General features: G+C 35.7%; 2 protein-coding genes across 2 annotated transcripts; both read right to left on the bottom strand.

Annotated features, from left to right (window-relative positions):
* Positions 1-369: 369 nt before the first annotated feature.
* On the bottom strand, positions 370-6,609 carry LOC143594735 (S-type anion channel SLAH4-like). Its single transcript, XM_077073978.1, has 2 exons — positions 5,697-6,609; positions 370-733 (listed from the first exon to the last, which is right to left on the bottom strand). The coding sequence occupies exons 1-2, from the start codon at positions 6,576-6,578 to the stop codon at positions 452-454; spliced, it is 1,164 nt and encodes a 387-aa protein (XP_076930093.1). The 5' UTR covers positions 6,579-6,609; the 3' UTR covers positions 370-451.
* Positions 6,610-20,464: 13,855 nt separating this feature from the next.
* On the bottom strand, positions 20,465-22,495 carry LOC143594736 (uncharacterized). Its single transcript, XM_077073979.1, has 4 exons — positions 22,412-22,495; positions 21,933-22,092; positions 21,544-21,641; positions 20,465-21,106 (listed from the first exon to the last, which is right to left on the bottom strand). Exons 1-4 carry the CDS (start codon positions 22,493-22,495, stop codon positions 20,465-20,467), a joined length of 984 nt encoding a protein of 327 aa, XP_076930094.1.
* Positions 22,496-23,515: the final 1,020 nt, after the last annotated feature.

Here is a 23,515-nt window from a genome sequence, read left to right as displayed (position 1 = left end):
AATCGTTGAAAATTTAAACTGAATCATTATTAACAGTTTGGTTTCACGCATTGAGCTTCAATAATAAGTTTACAGTCCTGGTAGGTTTTATATGGCCGATTTTTTGTATAAACCGTAGACCAAACCGTTTGCTATAGTTTGAACATTCAGAAACCGGCTGACCAAAAGTGGTGATTAGTTTAAACGCTTTCACAATTTCAAACGAACCTTGAACATCTATAATTGTTACATGATTACTAGGATTTTTGTATCCCACCGCATCGCGTAGACACCTTTCTAGTAATACTAAAACAACACCTTTCTAGTAATACTAAAACAAGGAGAAAGGTTGATGAAGTAACTAGGAATTACTTGATATTGATATGCATTATCATTGGTTCATTGGTACTGAGCTACACATAATCACGACCTAAGGATCATGACAAGGATGACTCTAAACACGAATCCAAACTTAGCTACTAATGTTTATAGCAAGAGTTGCGATTGTGGGATCGCCAGCGTCATCCGGAGGCAAGAGGATGTCTGTGTTGAGGGCGGTATATATCATTAGAACTACTGAAACCATAACCGAAAGTGCAGAAAGTAGAAGCATAAGCAAATGAGCAAAGCTACTCCTAGTGTCCTGAGCATATTCTGTTGAAGCCAACGCCAAAACTGTTAAAGGATAGGAATAAGCCCACCACACCACATTGAATTTCTTCATTGAATTCTTGAACAAATTTGGTCTTGTTACCTATATATATTTACACATATTCAAAGGGTTTGGTTAGTTTCATATAGAGTTTGTATTTACCTCAATTCTCAACATAATTGAATTAATCTTGGTGGCACAGTAATCCTTTTTGAGCGTTTAATTACTAAACCATTGTATTATTACCCTAGAAAACTAATATCTCGGGTTACCTATTTACCTCTATTTGTAAACCGTTTGAAGGGGTACGCACCCGCCTTAACATCGAGCGGGGCGGGTCAACCCACAAGATATAGACAAGAGGCTTGAAATCAGGATGTCATGAAGACACAAAGCCAAAACCTATGCGCGTGGCGCATATCACATATGCTCAATCATATCACATATGCTCACGCATCGCATATGCTCACGCATCGCATATGCTCACGCATATCACATGCTCACGCATATCACATGCTCACGCATCACATATGCTCACGCATCGCATATGCTCACGCATATCACATGCTCACGCATATCACATGCTCACGCATATCACATGCTCACGCATCACATATGCTCACGCATCGCATATGCTCACGCATATCACATGCTCACGCATATCACATCTGCGCGTGGCGCATATCGCATATGCTCACGCATATCACATCTGCGCGTGGCGCATATCACATATGCTCACGCATCACATATGCTCACGCATATCACATGCTCACGCATATCACATCTGCGCGTGGCGCATATCGCATATGCTCACGCATATCGCATATGCTCACGCATATCACATATGCTTACGCATATCACATGCTCACGCATATCACATCTGCGCATGAAACATCTGCGCGTGAGAATAAAGAGAAGACCTTGCGCATCCCCGGGATAGGCGCATAAAGGACAACACAACAAATGAGACAATAGTCTAACCCAAATCAGGATAAGGACAACCATGATTGTACTCATCAGACAACCTTCCAGAAGGTATCTTTTAAGGAATAAAGAATGTCCTGATGTTGACAGCTGCCAATGAAGGGTGGACAACTCAGCAAAACCCATGTGCCACCACGTGATGGCACATGGGTCAGGTAAAATACCTTGGTCAGAGAATAATCAATGAAAAAGCACCAGATGTCCTAAGTACACGTGGCGCGAAGCAATAGGAGGAGGCCAAAAAGGCCCTAATTGGGTCTGAGCCCAATCATTGGAAACCCTAATACTATAAATACCACACCACCTCCACAGTTGGAGCCAGGCAAGAAAATATATTCCAAGTCCTTACTCATTTTCACATTCTTATTATCTTCTCCTACAATATCTTATTCTCATACCGGAGGGTTACCCCAAAGAGGACCCCTCTGTCCCTTTCTAAGGGGTAAGCTCACGGTGCTGTCCGTTTTGTAGGTGGAAGAACTCGTATTCCGGAAAACCATCGGTGATATAGCACACTCGTACCCGATGAACGTTGATCGTATACAAGTAAGTCGATCCACGCTTCTTCACCGTTATAACTTAATTAATCTTGGCATGTCCTAATCCTTTTAGTTTCTAAAAGTTGCTTTAAATGAGATCCTTATTTTTTTTACAACACACATTTAAAGTGGTACTCTAACCGCTCTATTAAACTAGGAGTTTGGATTTCTCACTGAACAATATATATTTTTTATCTGTTGTTTTATTTTGATTCAAAATTAATTTTTTTATCAGTTGTCTTATATGATTCTAAAACTGATTTTAGACTTCTTATATCGAATGTCTGAAATATAAACAATGTTAGAAATAAGATGTCAAATTGTGTTTTTCTTCTTATTAGTATAAATAAATCATGACTGAAAATGACAATTTATGAATTTAATTATATGAACATCAAGATTATGTACCATCTTGAGAAATGCCAAATTATTGGTAACAATACAAGTTATAAGAAATGTTATATTTGTTTTTACATCTAACTACCATATTTTATTTTGGAAGATGACATCTTATCTGATCTAGCATATGCTATCTTGTTTTTTCTAAATTGATATACAAACAAAATACTAAAAGTGTACCAAGCAAATCGTAATTTGCAGAAACTGGATTTGTCATAGGATTGAAATGTTCAAATAAATAGGAATTTGTGATGCAATTTGGTTGATAAAGCAATAATAATGTTTAGTTTTTAAATTTGTTAAATAGATTAGAAATATGATGTTGAGTGGGTGCAACCATGATTGTTGTGAGGGCGGCGGCTACGACGACTTTAAATTAGGTGTAGTTGGTGGCACCTCTACTACCTCATCCACCATTTCATCATCAAATCATTACAACACAAATGTTTGGGGACATTACGGGAACATGAGGCCATGAGGCGGTATGCTGTTAACAGTAGAGGTGTTAAAAAAACCGGTTTGCGAGCAGTTTTAAGCAAACCAAACCAAACCAGTTTGGGTTTAAAACCGGTTTCATCCAAATTGGTTTTCAAACCAACCCAAACCGTCAGTTTTAGGACTAGTTCCCATTAAGATCTACCAAACTGGTTTTAAAACTGAACCGGCTAAACCGGACCGAACCGATAGATCAGGCCGGCCTATCTTGCTTTTAAACCAGTTTTGACCAGCCGTTGACCAAACCGATCCGATTTATACACCGGTTTAGTTTGGGTTTAAAACCAGTCTTATACACCTCTAGTTAATAGCCACAAGGCGCAAAGAAGATGAGGCCACTCAGTCACTTCTAAGTTCTAACCAATCATTTTACAATCTTGGTAAAAGAACGGGGATGGTGCGACGTGTGAGAGATTACAATTTATTTGTTGAATCCATGTTAACTCATCACATGAAGAAACTTAGGAGAATTAATTTCAATTCATTCTCGAACCAAAATATTTTGTTTTTTAAATTCTTATTCAAATTCCAATGAGTTCAGAAAACCAAACATTATAAAATAAAATTTAGGTTTCAGTTTTATTGAATCCATCTAAAACGCATACCTCTTTAGACTTGTTTCTGAATATTGTATTTAATGTAAATCGAAATTATTAACATGAATTTGTCTACAGATTAAATACTTGTAAAAGTTATTGTTACAAATTTAAATTAGAGAATATCTGCTTGCGTTCATGTGGTTTCGGGGCGGGGCTAAAAGTGAAAAATAATTGCGGCTAAGAAAAATATATATGGATGCTAAATTTGACATGAATAAGTTCCTGTTGTTTCAAAGCGTCAGCTTGAGTCCCGCCCCGAACTACTAGGTAGCTAAGACAAATATATATGGATGCTAAATTTGTTGTTTATAGAACAAAGACAAATCCCACTTGTGTACGATATCTTATATGGTGAATGATCATTTTTTAAGCATTTAGCATACCATTAATAAGGACTTACAATTTCAACATCAAGTTAACAGATGAACCTATGAACGGTTATTTATTATCAATGTTCAATAAACGAGCCAATATCAGTTCAGGCCGAGGCTCTTAATATGCCTCGAGCCGGCACAAATCATATTCTTTAGTATAAACCTAAAGCGGGGCTCGTATTCTACTAAGTGGTATTGGCAACTTAAAATCAACGAACATCTTAAATAATAAGTGAGCAACAACATCAAATTATACTAGTCTCAATTAACACAGTACAATCTAACAATATAGAAGGGAATTATAAAAGAAGAAAAATAATTTGAACGAGTCAACAAACGGATTACCTTCAACTTGAACTCAACTAGAAACTTGGTAGGAACTAACTACTTACTACCAAATTAAGTCGAGCTAAATTACAAGTAAGAATATTTAACAAACTAATCATGAATGCTACGCAATCAACGTTATCTGTGTTGGTAATTCCATACCGTACCTTATCTTGCTGTAAGAGCTTGTTCGTTTCAAGGATTTGAAAGGAATTATAAGGAATGAGATTTTAAATCCCATAAATTGATATGTTCGTTTCATTAAATGAAAGAATGGGAATGTAAACTAAATCCCATCAAATCCCACATTTCATGAGATTTTAAAATCCCACCTATTTTAAAGGATTGTTAAGGATTTTCTTATTAACAATAAAAACTCCTCCAAAAAAAATTAATAAAAAAATTATAACTCAAAATATAAATAAAAATCGAAAAATGTAAAAAAAACTAAAATGTTTCCGCCTTTGCCCTCGTTCTTAAAAAAAAAAAAAAACTGAACCGAATTGATGGAAACCGAAAAATCGATCAAAACGAAACAAAAAACTGAAACCGAACAGAAATGAAACTGAAAAGACGACCACAACGAAACAAAAGGCCGAAAACGAATCTGTAACCAACCAAAAACAAACAAAAGAAACCGAAACCCAACCCATCCAGTGCTCCGAAACCGACCATAAAGAAACAAAGGAAACCGAAACCCGACCCGTCCAGTGCAAAAACTCTTGTCAGCTCGAAACCAATTCCAATACATATTAACCAACCAAACACATGATAGGGATTCTCAAACATTCTATTCCATTCCAATTCCAATTCCTTAAAAAAAAGTCCGTGAAACGAACGCGTCCTAAATGAATTAAGTTACTTGTTGAATTCATGTTCACTTGTATAAAATCTCATTGCTTTTCAAACAATTGGTCTACAAACTTGATTGCGTGGAATATATAATTTATGTCTCATTTCTAGCTATGCTAAATTATGTAAATTGCTTTCCTTCAGAAAAACGTCAATCTTATTCTTATATATAAAACTCTCCGGATTTTAAAGATCAATAAACTGAATTTTAAGACGCGAACAACCACAAAACCAGTTTTTAAGACCGATATAACCAACAACAAATAGAGCGATCAGCTGGTCTCATAACTATTGGTTTAATTATCTTGATCTACAAGGTTAGTTTGGTGATTACCCATGCTTTTATGTGTTTAAAAAAAACGCCAACCCTAACTTACACACTTAAAATCATGTAACCCGAACTCTATTTAACCTATTTTCTCAACATATTAAACGGGTTGGTGGTTAATAATAGTCAAATAATATTTTTAATAAAAGTAGTGAAAAGTAGTCATACCAGGGACAAAAAGAGAAACAACGAAAGATAGAACAGCATCTTCGACAAAAGATCAAACGTCCCAGAAATCGAGTCCCAAGCCAAACTCGCCATACTCGGAGCCGCAATAAACAAGAACATAACCGGTCTAAGCATCGTAGGCAGGCACGTGTTCCCCGACAACCTTTGATAAAGTGTCACAAACACAACCATATAATGCACCATCCCTAACGTAAACAACACCATAGCACTCTCCTTCCACCCCATCTGCGCGGCCGCCCGAGCCCCGACAAAGTTGCCCACTACCGACAACTGGCTTGCCGGATTTGCCACCTTGGATAATATCCTCTTGCCTTTAGTAAACCACTGTCCGTATATTTTTACATCAAGTACAAATATAGGAACAACAAACACCCACCAAAGGTAAAAATAATAATAAGTTTTGGGTGTCAAAAACGGTGCCGTTTGGAGTAACAAAAGCCATGATATCCACGGGGCAAAAAGGTAATTGACTCCTATGTTGTTGAGGTATTCGGTTTTGACCATGTTGGTGAATAGTGCGCATCTTAAGATGTATAGGACAGATAGGGACGCTAAAATGAGCAGGGAGAGTGACCATAAGAGGAGGAAGGCGGTGGACGGGAAGAGTGCGAGTATTTTGCGGTAAGTGTGGGGGTTTTCAGGCGGGTCTTTTAGGGTTTTCCAGAGTAGGGTTTGACAGCAGAGGGAGAGTGTGATACGGAAGTAACCCGCGTGACAACGGGATAATATGAGGAAACATAGGTCTTTGATTAGGATTAAAGTGTTTTCGTGGGTGTTGGAATGGATGGCGGTTGAAGTGAAGGTTAACTCAATTTGTGACGGTGGTGGCGATGGTGGTGGTTGTTTTATATTCGTGGTCATGTTAGGGTAAGAAAGGTGGCGGAGTTGCGATGGGTTGCTAGTGTTTGTGTGTGATTTCATTACATGGTTGGAGTGGTGGTATATATAGAAGCAATGCGTGTAAAGTTAGTTTTGTAATGCTCGTGTGGAGAGCATTTTGTGTCTTTGACTATGATATCTTATATATGTTAGTAATGTAGAGTAGCACAAAGTGGTTCGGTTCGGTATCGAGTCATGATTGAATGGAAACCAAATTTTTTTATTAAGAGGCTTCGAAAACCAGCTATGTTTTGGTTGATTGAGTAGGATAGAGTGAATTTGGACATGTTTAATTAACTCAGTTGTTGATATGTTATTTTTCTTTATTGATGAAAAGTAGCAAAACACTGGTGTGGTTTGGTTTTGAAAACCAAACCAAAACCTTTTATTAAGAGGTTTTGAAAACCGGTCACTTTTACTTAAGTTGATTAACTTGATTATAAACAGGTTAATTTGATTACGGTACAGTTAATTCTGCTAGTTTGATTAATTTGATTATTGTTTTGAGTGAATTTGTTTATTTCTCACCCTAGGTTGCATAAAATGATGAAATTACCACTTTTTTTTTTTTTTTTGATCTTTTGAAGTGACGTGATGTGTTTCTTGTACTATGTATGTGAGCTGTCTTTTTGAAATTCTAGTTTATAGAATGCATGGTGTATATAAAATTTTTTTTGTTGCTTTATGTTTCGTATTCCAGCGTTATTTTAACAGAGAATAATTTACTGTGTGTTCTCGCACTATGTATGTACCTTTTGTAGCTTTATGGACTGTGTATGTTTCTCATTTAACTTCCTTGTTTACTATGTATAAAAGTGTTCGAAGGTCATTTAGTTTTCTAATTTTGAAAGAGTTAAGTGTCATTTTGGTACCTGTGGTTTGACCAACTATGCAACTTTAGTACATATATTTTGTTTTATGTAAATGACTACCCCAGTTTCAAAAAACTTGTATTTTTAGTACTCTTTTTTAACTTCGTCTATTTTATCAGTTAAGAAAAGGGTACTTTCATAATTTTGTAATTTTCTTAATTTTTTCTTATCTTTTAAATGTCTTCCCCTCTTTTAAATGTCGGCGACATTCACCCCCACCGGAAGTCCATTGCCGGAAACTAATTCAGCTCGTCAGCGAACGCACCAGGTTTGTCGGAAATATTCGTGAACTTCATCGTCATCGTCGCTTCGTACTGAACCGTCATAAGCCTAATGCGTCGCTGCTCGTTCTTCTCCACCATTGTTGGATACTGTGGCGGAACCCTAGCCGTTATAGTCATTGCCACCAATTGAACCAGATTGTCGCTGCCGCTGCTGCTACTGCCGGAGATATGGCAGCAGCCATCGGCCTTCCTAACCGCCATCACTGGTGAAGAACGAGCAGCGAGGGATTAGGCTTATGATGGTTTAGTACGAAGCGACGACGACGATTGAGTTCACGAACATTTCCAGCAAACCTGGTGCGTTCGCTGACGAGCTGAAGTAGTTTCCGGCAGTGGACTTCCGGTGGGGGTGAATGTCGCCGGCATTTAAAAAGGGGGAAGACATTTAAAAGAAAAGAAAAAATTAAGAAAATTACAAAATTACGAAAGTACCCTTGACTTAACTGATAAAATAGACGGAGTTAAAAAAAGTACTAAAAATGCAAGTTTTGTGAAATTGGGGTAATCATTTGCATAAAATAAAAATATAGGTACTAAAATTGCATAGTTGGTCAAACCACAGCTACCAAAATGACACTTAACTCAATTTTAAAAATAAGTTAATTTGTGACCTAATAACTTATCTAGTGACAAGTCATTGGTCATCTGTCGATAACATCCTCCATTTGTTTCGATGCTAATGTTGTTGTTCATAATTTTCGGTCGATGATCCCTTAGTAATTTGTTGTCAACGAAGTCGATCTTTATCCACTCTCAGTTACCGACATTCGCCGACGGTTACCTATCTTATCGAGGAGAGCCAACTTATCTATATATATCGTTAAATACCCTCCAGTTTTCAGTCAATATATACACATGCAGTAGAGATCAAATGAAACAATATTATTTCATGAGAACTTGAAAACTTATCTAGAATACTAATCTCTTAAAACCTTATGTAATCTGTTAAATAGTTCTTTTCTTGGCAACTAATTAACTAATCATCTCTTATATAGTTATATGTTGCAAGATTCCAAGGCTATATTGTCCGACGATAAACACATGCACACTTTCTGGTGACATGTACATGTGTAGGCTATTTTTAAATAGTGTTTTCTTTAGATTTTATGTATGTGTGCATATGTGCGCGTTTACGTCATCGATGACATCAGCAAACCTTTTCAATCTAGTGTTCCAAGGATAACATATATGTTTTATAGTTTGTATGTAGTTGCATATGTGTGTTGTGTACTGTTTAATAGTGTGCATGCCCTATAATCCTACGGCTTTAGGTTCCATAAGCTTTTTAGAATTTGTATCTGAAATTGGATATTATTGTTTTGCTTGGTTTTACCAACAAAAGATTGTTATATACTGGTAGGTACTTTGTTATGTTTCCTAGAGATCCCGTTTCAAGTCCTTGTAGCTATCATTTTAAATGCTGATTTTTCCATGATGCTTTTTCTTTGACCCTGCCCCATTTGAAGCTGGGCTAGAATTTTTTTCTAGTTTAGTAATTTATGTCTTTAAAGTGATTTGAGTCGTACCATTGATAGTGTGATTGAGTTTTATATACCTATATATGAGAATCATCAATGATATCAACATATTTATTCAATCAATACATAACAATTAGTAGATGTTGTCCACGTGAAGGTAACACAAAATGGATGTTTTCTTTTATAAAATAAACATGTTATGCACATATGTAGATAAAAAACAATATACATGTATATATATATATGGGTGGGTTCTAATGAAAATTTCTCTTAAAGAGAAAACTTAAAAACTCCTAAAAACTTTAAAAAACTATTTTTAACTTTGAAAAAAATATTTTTTGAAGTTTCTTTTTTTTTCCATTATTCTTATATGTTGTTATTGGTTCAAAAAAAAAAAAAAACTTTTCGGTAACCTTGTCGGTATAGTGCGCATGTGTAATATTGTATATTTCATATATGCAAAAATGTTTGTATTGCATAGAATACAACACTATTGCAAATATTTGATACACACTACTGTATATATGCAATATAAGACTGATACCACATCGAATACACATTAGTACGTATGTGTAATACAACATTAACGCACATGTGCACCACATCGACTTTTATTTTATTATTATTTTTTTTCCATATGATACAACAATACTACACATATACAATACACAAATATTGAATATATGCAATAAAACACTATTAAACTTAAAAATACATAGTAATACACATGTGTAATACAATAGTATCGCACAGTAATACGTATGTGCATTACAGCGGGTTTTTTTTATTATTTTTATATTTTTTTTATATTTTTTGAGTGAAATATAAGAAAATATAAGAATAATGGCTAAAACAGAATTTTGAAATATTTTTTTATTTTTAATTAAAAATAATTCTTTAGGAGTTTTTTAGTTTTCTCTCTAAAGGTGAGTTTTCTCTTGATCCTCTCCCTATATATATATATATTCAAATAAATAATATGCAAATATATAGGTAACAAACAAAACATATGGTATGTGTTTTGGTCAAAAATTACCCGAGGATAATCGAGTAACCAAACTTTGATAGTGAGGTAGGATGCTTGAATATATAATTAAAATAGTAAGTAAATGTTGCACGTGACACAACGATTTAACGAGGAAAAACTCTTGACCCTTAGAGGATATGCGACAAAAAACCTCGGGGAGTAAAAACTATCCCGTTGTCTCAATTATATTAATAAAATTGATGATTACAAGTGTGGAAGTGCTTTGATCACTGCTATGAGTAAAGGTAAGTGTGCTCGAGTGTGTGTAATGTGTCTTATGCGATCTAAACAGCTTCTTTATATAGTTACAAGAAGGATAACTAATAATAACTAGCAATAATGAGCATTAATTTCCCTAGCGAAGATCTTGGAACCATTACGGATTGCACATCTTTGTCTTAATCATGTTGTAACAGCCTTTAACGTCTCCAATCTTCAGTAGTTTGACCAAGTCTTTAGCTGGACATTAATTGATTACCGTTGCTTGCAAGACCAAGTCAATGGTGAAAGGATAATGCTAGTTAATGATAATATTTACTGAGGATCCTATCTGTCTGTGATCTTGATGCACTGCGAGAATTCTCCTAAGGATTCTATCTGTCAGGATTCTAGAAATTTCTACCCACAACAGCTGCCCCAAATATTTACAGTTGTATCCAACTATTTGTGGCTGTAAATATTTCAATTTTAAAACCTTCCTCACTAAATAATGGTTACTCAGTCTGATTTGACGTGAAGCGACAATCGAGGAATGGTCATTGCCCTTTATAGTTTATTAACTTCTTCTTCTCTTGCTTGTTTTCCATTGCTCTCTAGATAACTTCCTGTTCTTTCTTAATTGCTTTTATTATTGTTTCTCGTCGGATCATGGGGAGAAGACGACTAAATCGTATCCATCTGCTTCGGGTGTTTCGACGTATTAATTCATTTATCAACGCATCCTTAATTTTTCCGGGTAGGATAAGCGTTCTTTTACTGATTCTAATATTGCAGCCTTGAAATCTTCCTTAGCTTTTAATGAAAATGCTGTTTTTAGACCATTCGACCCTATTTCCAAATCTGACTTAGCATCGAAAGAGTGGGTCTTTTCCCCTTATCATCCTTTTAAGATTGGTTTTACCTACCTGTTCCCCAGCTTAATCACTGAATTTTTTAAAGTTACCGGCTTGAGTTTTGCTCAACTCATGCCGATGGCTTGGAGGATCCTTTTTGTTCTTGAAGGTATGATCCAAGATTTTGATCTTGACCTTAACTTCGGTATTTTGGAACTTGCTTATGCTTATGATCATCGTCCCTACGGTTCTCATCGTTATCTCTTTAAAACCAAAACCGGTCAAGAACCCGTCGTCTTGAAAAGCACTCAAAATGATTCAGATTGGAAGGGTAAATTCTTTTTTGTGCGTAGGGATTCGATAATCAATGGAGAGGATCTTCCAATTCTTTGGGTTACTAAGGGTAGGATTCTTAGGTTTTGTGATTCTTGTCTTCTATCCTTTTCTAATCTTGATTATTTGTGTAGGTATAAACTTTTCCGAGCTCACTACTCCCCACGAGGATACTGCTGATAAGGTGAAGCTCATTTTCAATGTTGAACCCGCTGAAAGGAATTTTCTTCCAAAAGCCCTGAGTGTAGAAGTGAGTTCTGAATCTTAGCCTTTCCATTCCGCTATGTCTCAAGGTGAAGATCCTGCATATTTTAATCAGCATGTATAATGCATTTAAATTTGAGACTAACCTGACGTGATCCTTGACAGGATCCAAGAAACTGAGTCTCAATTTTAATGTTGATAATATTGCCAGCATCCTCTCTTCTGGTGGTGTGATCATTACATAAGAGAAACTCGCTTCGGTGACCCGTAAACCCATGAATCGAAGCACCCCCATCTGTTCCTCCCAAGCCATCCTTAAAAAAGAGGAAGATCTAGAATTCTTATGAGGACCTTGAATAATTGAACCATGAAGAGACCCTCGATAAGCTAGAAGCTACCCTTCGCACGGTGAGTTCTTGTTCTTTGATCTTGATCTTCATCTTTGATTTTTTGGCCTTATTCTTTCATGCCTTTTTGGAATAATTTGGTAGGGAATTGGTCATCTTTGCTCCTACTACCAAGGGATGGAGAAGCACGCTAGGAGGATGGAAAGGGATGTGCTAAATGGTGAGAAGGTTGCTCAAGCCGGAAGGAAGAAGATGGATCATCTGACCAAGGAACTTGACTCCATGAGGGACGAATGTGGTCGACTGGGGTCTCTTATGGCCAAAGAGAGGAAGGATATTGAAGCTCGGCATGTCCAAGATCTAGACGGGTATGTGGCCGGTGCTAGGAAGAAGACCGCTATTATCATTGCTCAGGATAGGCTGAAGATGGCTGAGGAAGCAACGGCTTAAGGGTTTGTATATCTTTTTTTTGGGAAATTACTTCTTGGGAGAAGACCTTGGCGGCTCTTAAAGGTGAAGGAGCTTCTAGGGTTAATGATCCTATGGTAAAGGATGATGGTGGGGCTAAGGATGGCGAAGATGTGGAGGATGTGGCTGTTGGAGAGGATAATAAGGGTGGTGATGCGAAAGCCTCAATCTTCTTGTTTAATGTGTCAATGATTTGGACATGCATGGCCTTTCTAAAACAATCTTTTATGTATGCCCTCTGTTGGGCCTTTCAAGACAATTTCCTTTTTCTACTCTTAGGATCTTGGTGGCTTTGGTGGATGGTCCTTCTTTTGGACGAAGTCCAAGTCATCTTTTTAATTTCCTGCACTTTAATTTATGAATCTTTTGGTTTTAAACCTTTGTGTTCTTGATAGTTATCCATAGGATTGCCCATAGTCATCCATAGGATTGCCCCCAACATGATGATACTTGAAAATTGTGTTAGGGATCGTAAGAATCCTTTTTCTGAAAAGTTTTTTTGGATCAAGGATCCTTGGGAACAAGCCCTAAAATCATTAAAGTTTTTGGATCAAGGATTAGTGGGGATGAGCCCAATCTTGTGTAATTTGTGGATCAAGGATCCCAGGGGACAAGCCCAATCTTGTGTAATTTGTGGATCAAGGATCCCTGGGGACAAACTCAATCTTATGTGATCATAGGTGACACGTAAATGCCGAAGTTCTTGTTTTTTATGATACAGTTAATTCCTTAGACGGGGACAAGCCCGCATTTCCTGGGACTTCTGCCGAACTTTGGATGACAAGTAAATGCCATGATTTCTGAGTGACACGTCTGCCACATTTTTATTTTGAATCCCTAGTATAACCAAAAATAATGGAATTGCGTGCAAGTGTTACGTGTACAGATCCCGCCATCTTGAATTATCCTTGGATTTCGTGCGATCCTAGCTGGGGTGTAGAAACCCTTATGCTAGAAAGATGAAAACCTTTTAAACCTTTGAAGGGGTTTATATCCTTAAACCTTAGAGAGATGGCCAACACCCCTCCGGTGTCTTGTATCGTGATCCTTGAGGATTTCTGCAAAACTTTAAAACCTTGGTGAAGGTGGGTGTTAGACTGATTAACACCCCTCCGATCCTTAAGTCAGTGCATTTGTTTTGAAGAATAATAATAGAAATAATGAAAAGAATAAAGATAAGATACGTACCTGGTATCCATCAAAGGATAACTTTATAACTTACATGAAATAGGTTTTGAGATGTATAGCATTCCATGATTTTGGAAGGATTTCTCCATCCAGAGTTGCCAACCAATATGCTCCTTTACCTTCTTTTGAATCTATTAGATATGAACCTTCCCATTTAGGTGTGAATTTCCCATTATATGATTTGATAGTATTCTTAAATGTCTTCATGAGCACTAGATCACCTACTTGAAATCTTCTTATCCTTATGCTTTTATTGTATGCCTTAGTGATCCTTTGTTGGTAGGCTGCTATCCTGATTTTAGTTTGACCTCTGACTTCATCAATAGGGTCAAGATCATGGATCAACTATTTGTTATTATTTTTGGGATCATGAAGATGGATCCTTGCTGTTGGGATCACCATTTCTGTAGGAAGTACTGCTTCGGCACTAAACACCAATGAGAAAGGTGTTTATCCCGTTGAGCTCTTTGCTGTAGTTCTATCTGCCCAAAGGACAAAAGGTAACTCTTATGCTCATTTTCCTTTCTTGTCACTTAACTTTTTCTTTAAATTGCTGATGATAATCTTGTTGCTGGATTCGACTTGTCCATTGGTTTAAGGATGGACAGGATTTGACGTTATCATCTTGATCCTCTACATGGCACAAAAACCTGTTCTTTTTCAATAAATTGGGATCCATTATCATATGTTACATATACTGGGATCCCAAACCTTGTAAGGATACTGCATTTTATGAAAGATGTGACTTCTTTTTCTCTGACTTGTATAAATGTTTCAGCTTCAATTCATTTAGAGAAACAGTTCATCATTGCAAGCATGAATACTATTCCCCTAGGTTCCTTTGGCATCTTTCCTACTATGTGCATTCCCCATTTCATTAATGGTCAAAAGGAAAGTGATTGGATGATTTGGTTCTACCGGTTGGTGAAGCACATTGTCATGTCTTTGACAAGCATCACATTTCTGAGCATAATCCATATAATCTTTTCTCATGGTTGGCCAATAGTATCATGTTGTTAGTACTTTGGAGAAGAGTGATCTGCCCCTAGTCTGGTTACCGCAATCTTCTTCGTTAATATCTTTTAATACCTCTTGGATCTCAAGATCCTCAAGAAGTCTAAGATAAGTATCTGCTATTGATTTCCTGTACATAACATCATGTAATAAAATAAAACGATATACTTTCATTCGCGAGATCTATGATTGTTTTCGTTAGATGGGATTTCTCCATTTTGCAAATACGTCTTGATCGGCAGGATCCATGATCCTTTTGCTCGGGGAGGATTCTGAATTTCAAAAATTTCAAAAACTTCAGGATCAACTGAGTCAATTGCTGGATGTAAGACATGGATGACTAGGATTTTGCTATCTGTTGGTATCTTGAGAATTGATCCAGGATTTACTAAGGCGTCGGCTTTAGCATTCTCTTGGAACCTATTCTATGTTGATGATCTTGAATTCTTTTGCCAAATCCTTGACTATTTGTAAGTATACGGCAAACCTTTCACCTTTTACTGCATAGGATCCATTAAAATAGTTAGTAATTAACATAGAATCAACGCGTACCTTTAGATTTCTGATCTTCATATTCTTATGTAACACCCCGGCTTAAGCGAAAATACCCGAGCGTGATGTACAAATTGTTCAATACACGTGACACTTAAGTGACAATATTATTATTAATTCATTTATACTTCAAGTACACAAGTTTATACAAAGAAATGCATTCAATAAAGAAAATAACTGAATTAGCTTGTCCATTATTTTGTAACCTAATTCTAGTGTCTTTTTTGCTTCAACCTCTAATAATTGTACCTGTAGCATGTATATAAAACAGAAAGTCAACTAAGAAGTATTTGGTGGGAATCAAACAGTTTGATATAAATTCTTAAGAAATTGTACAATTCTATGAACATGTGTAGCAACGCAAGCAAGGTCCTTTCCAGTTGGGGACAACCAACGTACTCGGATAAACGCACAATGCAAGTAAGCAAATAAACACACAAGTTCATAATACGAATTGTAGTTTGAATAAAGAATAACTAAGTAAACGTTTGAATACGATATACATGCTACCCTCAAAATGTAAAAGCGTTAAAAGGGGGTGCAAGAAACTCACCTCAAAATCGAAGATAACCTTTTAATAAAAACCGAAAACACAATAACGAAACCGAAGCAATCGAAACTTCACGAACTATAGTTAAAAGCGAAACAAAATCTAACTAACGAGATTGATAAAGTTAAAGAATAATTTAGATAAAGGGATTTTGAATTATTTTGATGTATTTTATAGCATTTTATAGAATAATATTATTTTTAAGTTTTAATAGGATTTTAACGTTTTAAATTAATTAAATATTATGTTAACTAACATTTGAATAAAAATTTAATGCTATTATGAGGAATCTAATATTTGTGAATTACAAATTTTAACAATAGTTTTAACTCGAAAATGATTATGCTAATGAAATATAAAGTTTAACGAAAAAGGAATTATAAAATAATATTAACATTTATATTATTTAAATTTTATTTCAACTAATAAATTATTATTAATTTGAGAACTTAATTATTTACGAAGCACAGATTTTATCTTGAAGTGACTACGTTAGCGAACTATAAATATTAACGAAAAAGTAAACAATATAATATATTAATCAAAATTTTATGAACTTAACGAAAATGAAAAAAAAAATGGGTTTTTGGATTGTAATTGTTGAAATTAATTTATAATTAATTTACTTAACTTAAAAAGACTTTATTTGATTTATAATGATTTTTAATAATTTTTAAAATGATTTTATAAAACCTTATTTGATTTTTAAAATGGTTTTATTTAAGTTATAAAACCTTTATTTGATTTTTATAGTAATGAAAGAAAAAAACAAAAAAAAAAAAAACTTTCCAGACTCGGGTTTGAACCCGGCCCTTTGGACCACACCAAGAAAGTTAACCAGTTGGGCTGAGCTGTTAGTTGGTTTAGGAATATAAATACACACACACACACACACACATATATATGGGAAAAGTTAAAATACAAAGGGAGACAAAAATGAGAAGGGTGAGAAGAATTTGTGACCACACAAAAAACCTCTAAAAAATCTAAAAAATTAATAAAAAAATCATAACTCAAAATATAAATAAAAAATTAAAAAAACAAAAATATTTCCTCACCATTCTCGTTCCTAAAAAAAAAGACCGAAAAGACACAATGCAGAAACAACAGACACAATTATAACTAAAAAAAGACACAATAAATCGCAAAATATTACACAATGCCGAACAAAATATAACACAATATCAAGAAAAAAGACACAATGTCAAGGAAAAAAGACACAACCAATAACGAAAATAACACAAAACACAATGATAAACAAAAAGACACAATGGTCTTTTTCACTCAACATTGTGTCTTTTTCAAGGTTTTTTATTTATTTTTTTATTTTTTAAGAACGAGGAAGACGGTGTTTTTATTTTTTTATTTTTTATTAAATTTTGAGTTATGATTTTTTATTTATTTATTTTTGATCTTTTTTGAAGGGTTTTTATGTGTGGCTATAAATCCTTCTCATCCTTCTCATTTTTGTCTCCCTTTGTAGAATAACTTGACCCATATATATATATATATATATATATATATATATGTTTATGTTCATCTTCTTCAAGAGAAAACCCTAGGATTTAAATCTGCCATTTTAGTTCCATGTTCGATAAAATTAGGTTAAAGGTTTTAATATACAACTAAAAATTATCCAAAAGCATCTAAAAATCACCTGATATTGTTTGAGATTGACGGAGGATGACGAATCGCCGGAAAAAGAACTTTGAAGGTTGATTATATGATACAGAGAGTGTTTTAGATGTAATTGATGCTTAGTACGAGTTTAGTTTAAGGCCTAGGCCATATTTAAACTAGCAATTAAAGCTTTTACAATTAGTTGATCTTAATTGCGTTCTTTATAAACCTCCGGCCGTTCACGGGATCACTACTCTCATTATACGGTGTTATTATACATTATTATCTTTAATTTATGTTTTGTCATTATGGTCTACGAGTTTCACGAACTTTAATTGAGTTAAAACGCATGTTCAATGAGGTTTTATGGTTGCCGGAAAGCTTCAGCTGTCGCCGGAATTTAGCTGGCCGGAAAACATGGATTAAACACGAGGGGGGGGGGGCTGTAGGTTTAAAACATTATATTTTAAGTGAAATTACAATTCTGGTCTCTCATGATATACATTAAGAATAGAAATTGAATTATAATTACATATTGAACCTTGTACTTTGAAATGAAATAAAAAGTTATAAACTTGGATATTTTCGCATCTTACCCGAATAGTCTGAGGATTGATTAAACATTTAAATGAAAACTTTAGATCCTGGAATTTCGTTTATTGAACAAAATGAATAGACAACGAACAAACAATAACCGTAAATCATTGTGAACATTATATTAATGAATAACAAAAATTATATCGAAACGATCAAACAGATAGGTTTAATGAATGCGGATACAAATAGACATAAAATAAGTGCAACGAAACGTGATATATATATATATATATATATATATATATATATATATATATATTTGTAAACAAAACCGAAAAAATTAAAATGGGCCGGGTTTTCAGGTTTGAAAAGTAACGAATGTTACGCCTAGCTAGTTGTATTCCTGCAATTAAAGCTTCATATTCAATTTCATTATTCGTTGTTTGAAATCCAAAACTGATGGATTGGGGTATAATGCCCCCCTTGTGGCGATTTTAGTATGATTCCAAGTTCTGATCCTCTTATATTGGATGCCCCATTAGCAAATAGGATCCGCTCTTCATCTACTTCATTTAGCTGTTGGGCCTCCACATCTGCTTCTTGTTGGATATCACTACTAAAATCAGCCACAAAATCATTTGTCCATCCTTCCTGATGTTTATGGCTTTCTCAAAACACACTTTATAGGATTAGGATTAACATGGATAGCATGTATTTCAAAATAATGTCTAAATTTAGTTGATGCCATGACTAATGCTAGGACTAAATGAGAATACCTGGTCTCTGCATCTAGTAGACTTTTACTTACATAATAGATAAGATGTTGTTCACCTTCATGATCCTTGACAAGCACAACACTTATAGTTGTTTTGGATAGCACCAAGTATAAGGATAATGGCTTATTGTTTTCTGGCTTCATCAATAACGGTGATAGGGATAGATATATCTTCTATTCTTGAAATGCTTTTCATGTTGTTCACTCAACTCGAATCTTTTATTCTTTCTCAGGATATCATAAAACTCTTTACATATTTAGGAGGATCTTGAGATTAACATGCTGAGTGCTGCTACTCTCCCTCTTAACCTTTAAACATCCTTGGTGTTTGTTGGGAATTTGAAGTTAAGGATTTCTTTGATCTGTTCTGGAGTGGCTTATATCCCTCTCTTTGTAACCATATACCCCTGTAATTTTCCCGATTCTACACCAAAATGGCACTTTGAAGCATTCAACTTCATATTGAATTTGTCCGAGATATCAAATGATTCCCAAAGATCCTTTAAATGATCCTCAACTTTCTCAGATTTAACCACCATATCGTCAATGTAGACTTCCATCGTGTCCCCCCAGCTTGTCTTTGAATATCATGTTGACGAGCCTTTGATTTGTTGCACTTGCATTTTTAAGACCAAATGGCATAGAAGTGTAACAATAAATACTGTAGGTTCCATGAAGGCTGTATCCTCTTGATCTGATGGTTCCATCTGGATTTGTTGCTATCCTAAGGAGGTATCCATGAAGGATAACATTTCATGGCTTGTTGTTGCATCCACCATTAAGTCTATATAAGGCAAAGAGAAAGGATCCTTCAGGTATGCTTTGTTGAGGTCGGTGTTAACCACGCAAACTCTCCATTTTCCATTCTTCTTAGGCACTACTACCACATTGGCGAGCCACCTAAGAAACTTGACCTCTCTTATCATCCCTGTATTAAGTAGCCTTTCTACCTTTCTTTGTATAATCACGTTCTTCTCGAGTGCATACTTTCTTTTCTTTTGATGTATAGGCCTGAAGCTGTTATCTATACAAAGTTTATGAGTAATAATATCTTTAGAAATGCATGCCATGTCTTCATGTTTACAGGCAAATGCAGATTTCTTTCCTTTAGAATCTATAGGATCCTTGATTCAATATTTTCATGGATACAGGATCCTAGGAGTATCTTGCTTTCATGATAATCTGGGCTTAGGATAACTTCTTTCATGTCTTTCTCGTTTGCTTCTAAGACCTCGTGATCCTTTTTCTGTGATTGCTATGCTTTCTTGATTTTACGAATGGTTTCATGGAGGATGTGTAACAATCTTTGGCTTCTTGTTGATCACCTGCTATCTTAACCACTCCCCATGGCGTTGGCATCTTGATACATTGATGATATGTGGAAGGTACTGCTTTCATGCTTTGGATCCATGGTTTTCCCAAAATTTCATTGCAACTGGATTATGAATCCATGATACAAAATCTTAGGATTGAATTCACCTCTTCTATATAGATAGGCAGCTTGATTTCTCCAACTATGTTCTTCACTTCCCTGCTTAATCCTACCAACACCGAGGATTTTTAAAATTTAATCTTTTGGAATGTTCATTTTGTTCAAGGTTTTAAGCTGGGTAATGTTGACTGAACTTCCTCCATCAACCAGTATCCTTTGAAGATAATGATTTGCCATGTATAATGTGATGAAAAGACCATCATGGTGAGGGTACAAGATATTTTCTTTTCCTTCTTCTTCAAAGGTTATAACTTTTTTATCAACGAGAATCGTTGTTCTGGTGGGCCTGGTTTCTTTCTCGGACTTGGATTCTTTAGCATGTCTTTTGAATGCAGAATAAAAGGTACCACAAATGTCGGATCCTCCTGATATGAGGTTAACTATTTTTGCATCTCGAGGGGATGGTGCTCTTTCGGTAGGCTTGTTATCTTCTTGTATTTTGTTCCCCTTTCTTCCCAAATGATCCTTTAAGTATCCTTTGCTCAAAAGGTGGCTTAGTTCTATCCTTAAACCGATGCAATTTTCAGTTGTATGGCTAAAGTTTTCATGATAAACACACCACCTGGACTGATCTTTCCAGGAGGAAACTTTTTCAATCTTCCTTGGCCATCGAGCATTATCTCCAAGATCCTGCATAGCAAACCTTATTCCAGGCATGTTAACAGAAAAAAAATAATCGCTGATCCTTGGATATTCTTCTTCCTCATCGTCTTCACCCTGCACAGAATTAATTTTTATTATTGTTAGGTCTTGTCTAAGTGTTTTGGTTAAAAATCAATCTAAGGATCAAGTAACCAAAGTAGTAAATGAGGCTTGGTGCTGGTATGAACAAAATAATCTTGTAACAATAATAGGGGTTGAACAACAGGATTTATACGAGGAAAAGCCCTTGGTAACTAGTATCGCGCCGGCATAAAAACCTCGGGTAGTGAAAACTATCACTACCAGTTATATTAAGCTTAAAAGAATTACAAGTGATGGAACTACGGCTGATCGTGAATACAAAGTGTTTGCAAAGAGTTCTATGTTTGCTATGTGATGTGTCGTGTGTTTTGATCAGCTGTAATTCGATACACACACACACATACACACACACAAGGAAATACAACGGCTAATAACTACCTAAGCTATAATCTCGGCCAAGCTCGCTTTACTCTTTCAACTTGACCGATTAGGAGCGTGGAAGAGAAGGGAAGACCAGGTAAAATGTCCCGTCCGTAATAATAGTAATTCCAGTAAGCACGTGTTATACCTGCAAAAATAGATTAGAATATAATAGAAGATGACTGTTGAGGATCCTTTCAATCATTTAGGATCCTTAGTCCTAAAAACAGCTGCCAAGAATAACTGATCTACGAGGATCAAAGATCCCGGTCCCAACACTAAGGCTTAGATTTGTATGATGGCTGGGACGAAGGTTCTAATTTCCGGTTGGGATGAGCATAGCTATATGCATGTGCATTGATCCTTTCTTGGATCCTTTGATCTTCTTTTAGCCTGATGAACCATAAAGACCGGTTCCTAACTTTATCTAAGTTTATACAACGATTCATGACAAGATCCTCATAGAATGGAGAACCACTCTTCAATCCCATCTTGAAAGCTTGGGCTGCTCTAGCCATATCAATATTTGGGATATCCAATGCTTCTCTGCCGAATTTGCCAACATAATCTCTAAGGTATTCTTCACGTTTTGGGTGATCCTGTAGAAATCATTAGTTAACTTCTCAAATGACCCGCTGCAAGAAAATTGGTTATTAAATGAGTTAACTAACTGTGCAAAAGATGTAATTGAATTAGGAGGGACACTCAATAGCCATTTTAAGGCTGATCATGTAGGAGTTGATCCAAGGCCTTTTCATAAATAGGAAGACCTTTAGATCTACTGAGATAGGTATTATCTTCATCCTTTCTTTGTATTGAGCCACATGTTCTTCAGGATCTGTTGTTCCATCATAGAGCTTCATGTTGGGAGTTTGGAAACGTTTCGGGATTTCAACATCACATATTGGTGAGGCAAACCTCAGTGGTCACTTCCGGTATAGGTTGAACTATGCTAGGTATGCTGGAAATCATGTTCTTCAGTTTTTGTAACTCCATATCCATCGTAGGATTCATCAATCCTACACAGATCCAGCATTATTAGAAATTAAAATAGGATCCTGACTGATGTTACCGGTATTAGGATCCTTATGAGATAATCCTGGGATCTTTTCGGGGATCCTTATTGCTATGATCTTGGTAGGCGTTTCATGATTTTGAACTTCAGGCAGATGATTCATAAGAATGAAATCCTCAATGCTTTTTCCCTAGGATCTTGATGTGCCGAAATTTTCATTGCTTTTGCTTCTGGATCCTGAGGCTTCAAAGTTCATCATCCTAGGCTGTGAGATATCTATCGGCTCTGCTGCTTTGGGCTTTTCTGATTTCAACTTATGTATCTCTTTCAAGAATTTTGTTGGTTTGTTGTTGCTCGGCCATTTGCTTCCGGACTTGGTTGAACAAAGAAAGGATATTTTTTTTCGAAACCATGATAGGATCCTCGGCTCGAGTAAATGGTGGATATGACAAGCTGGTAGATGTATTCTCTGCAGAGCTATCTGGCTTTCTTGGAGGTGGTGGCATCAATGATAAAGATTGGTTCAGACCCACACTCGTAGATTGAGTTGAAGGACGAGTCGACTTGCTTGGAAATGATGATTGCTTCAACTGAGATGCCATTAGTGACGATTAAAGGGATGTGATTGATAACGAGTGCTAAAATTTTAGAGTGTAAAGCACCACTTACCCCACGGTGGGCGCCAAACTATTTTGGTCAAAAATTACTCGAGGATAATCGAGTAACCAAACTTTGATAGTGAGGTAGGATGCTTGAATATATAATTAAAATAGTAAGTAAATGTTGCACGTGACACAACGATTTAGCGAGGAAAAACTCTTGATTCTTAGAGGATCTGCGACAAAAAACCTCGGGGAGTAAAAACTATCCCGCTGTCTAAATTATATTAATAAAATTGATGATTACAAGTGCGAAAGTGCTTTGATCACTGCTATGAGTAAAGGTAAGTGTGCTCGGGTGTGTGTAATGTGTCTTATGCGATCTAAAAAGCCTCTTTATATAGTTAC

This window comes from Bidens hawaiensis, unplaced genomic scaffold, assembly GCF_021521415.1.
Source record: "Bidens hawaiensis isolate Kalapana, Puna unplaced genomic scaffold, B.hawaiensis_p1.1 tig00044143_1, whole genome shotgun sequence".
Lineage (NCBI taxonomy): Eukaryota > Viridiplantae > Streptophyta > Magnoliopsida > Asterales > Asteraceae > Bidens > Bidens hawaiensis.
The sequence above is the reverse complement of the archived record's forward strand: the minus strand, read 5'-3'. Positions and strand labels throughout refer to the sequence as shown.

Excerpts from the sequence above, each read along its gene's own strand:
- LOC143594736 (XM_077073979.1), bottom strand. The coding sequence starts at position 22,495 with ATGGATATGGAGTTACAAAAACTGAAGAACATGATTTCCAGCATACCT. Across the intron at positions 21,642-21,932 it reads GGATCTTGTCATGAATCGTT|GTATAACACGTGCTTACTGG; the intron begins GTATAAACTTAG and ends CTATTTTTGCAG. Across the intron at positions 21,107-21,543 it reads TAATCGGTCAAGTTGAAAGA|GGTGAAGACGATGAGGAAGA; the intron begins GTAAAGCGAGCT and ends AATTCTGTGCAG.
- LOC143594735 (XM_077073978.1), bottom strand. The coding sequence starts at position 6,578 with ATGACCACGAATATAAAACAACCACCACCATCGCCACCACCGTCACAA. Across the intron at positions 734-5,696 it reads TGTTTCTCTTTTTGTCCCTG|GTAACAAGACCAAATTTGTT; the intron begins GTATGACTACTT and ends AAATATATATAG.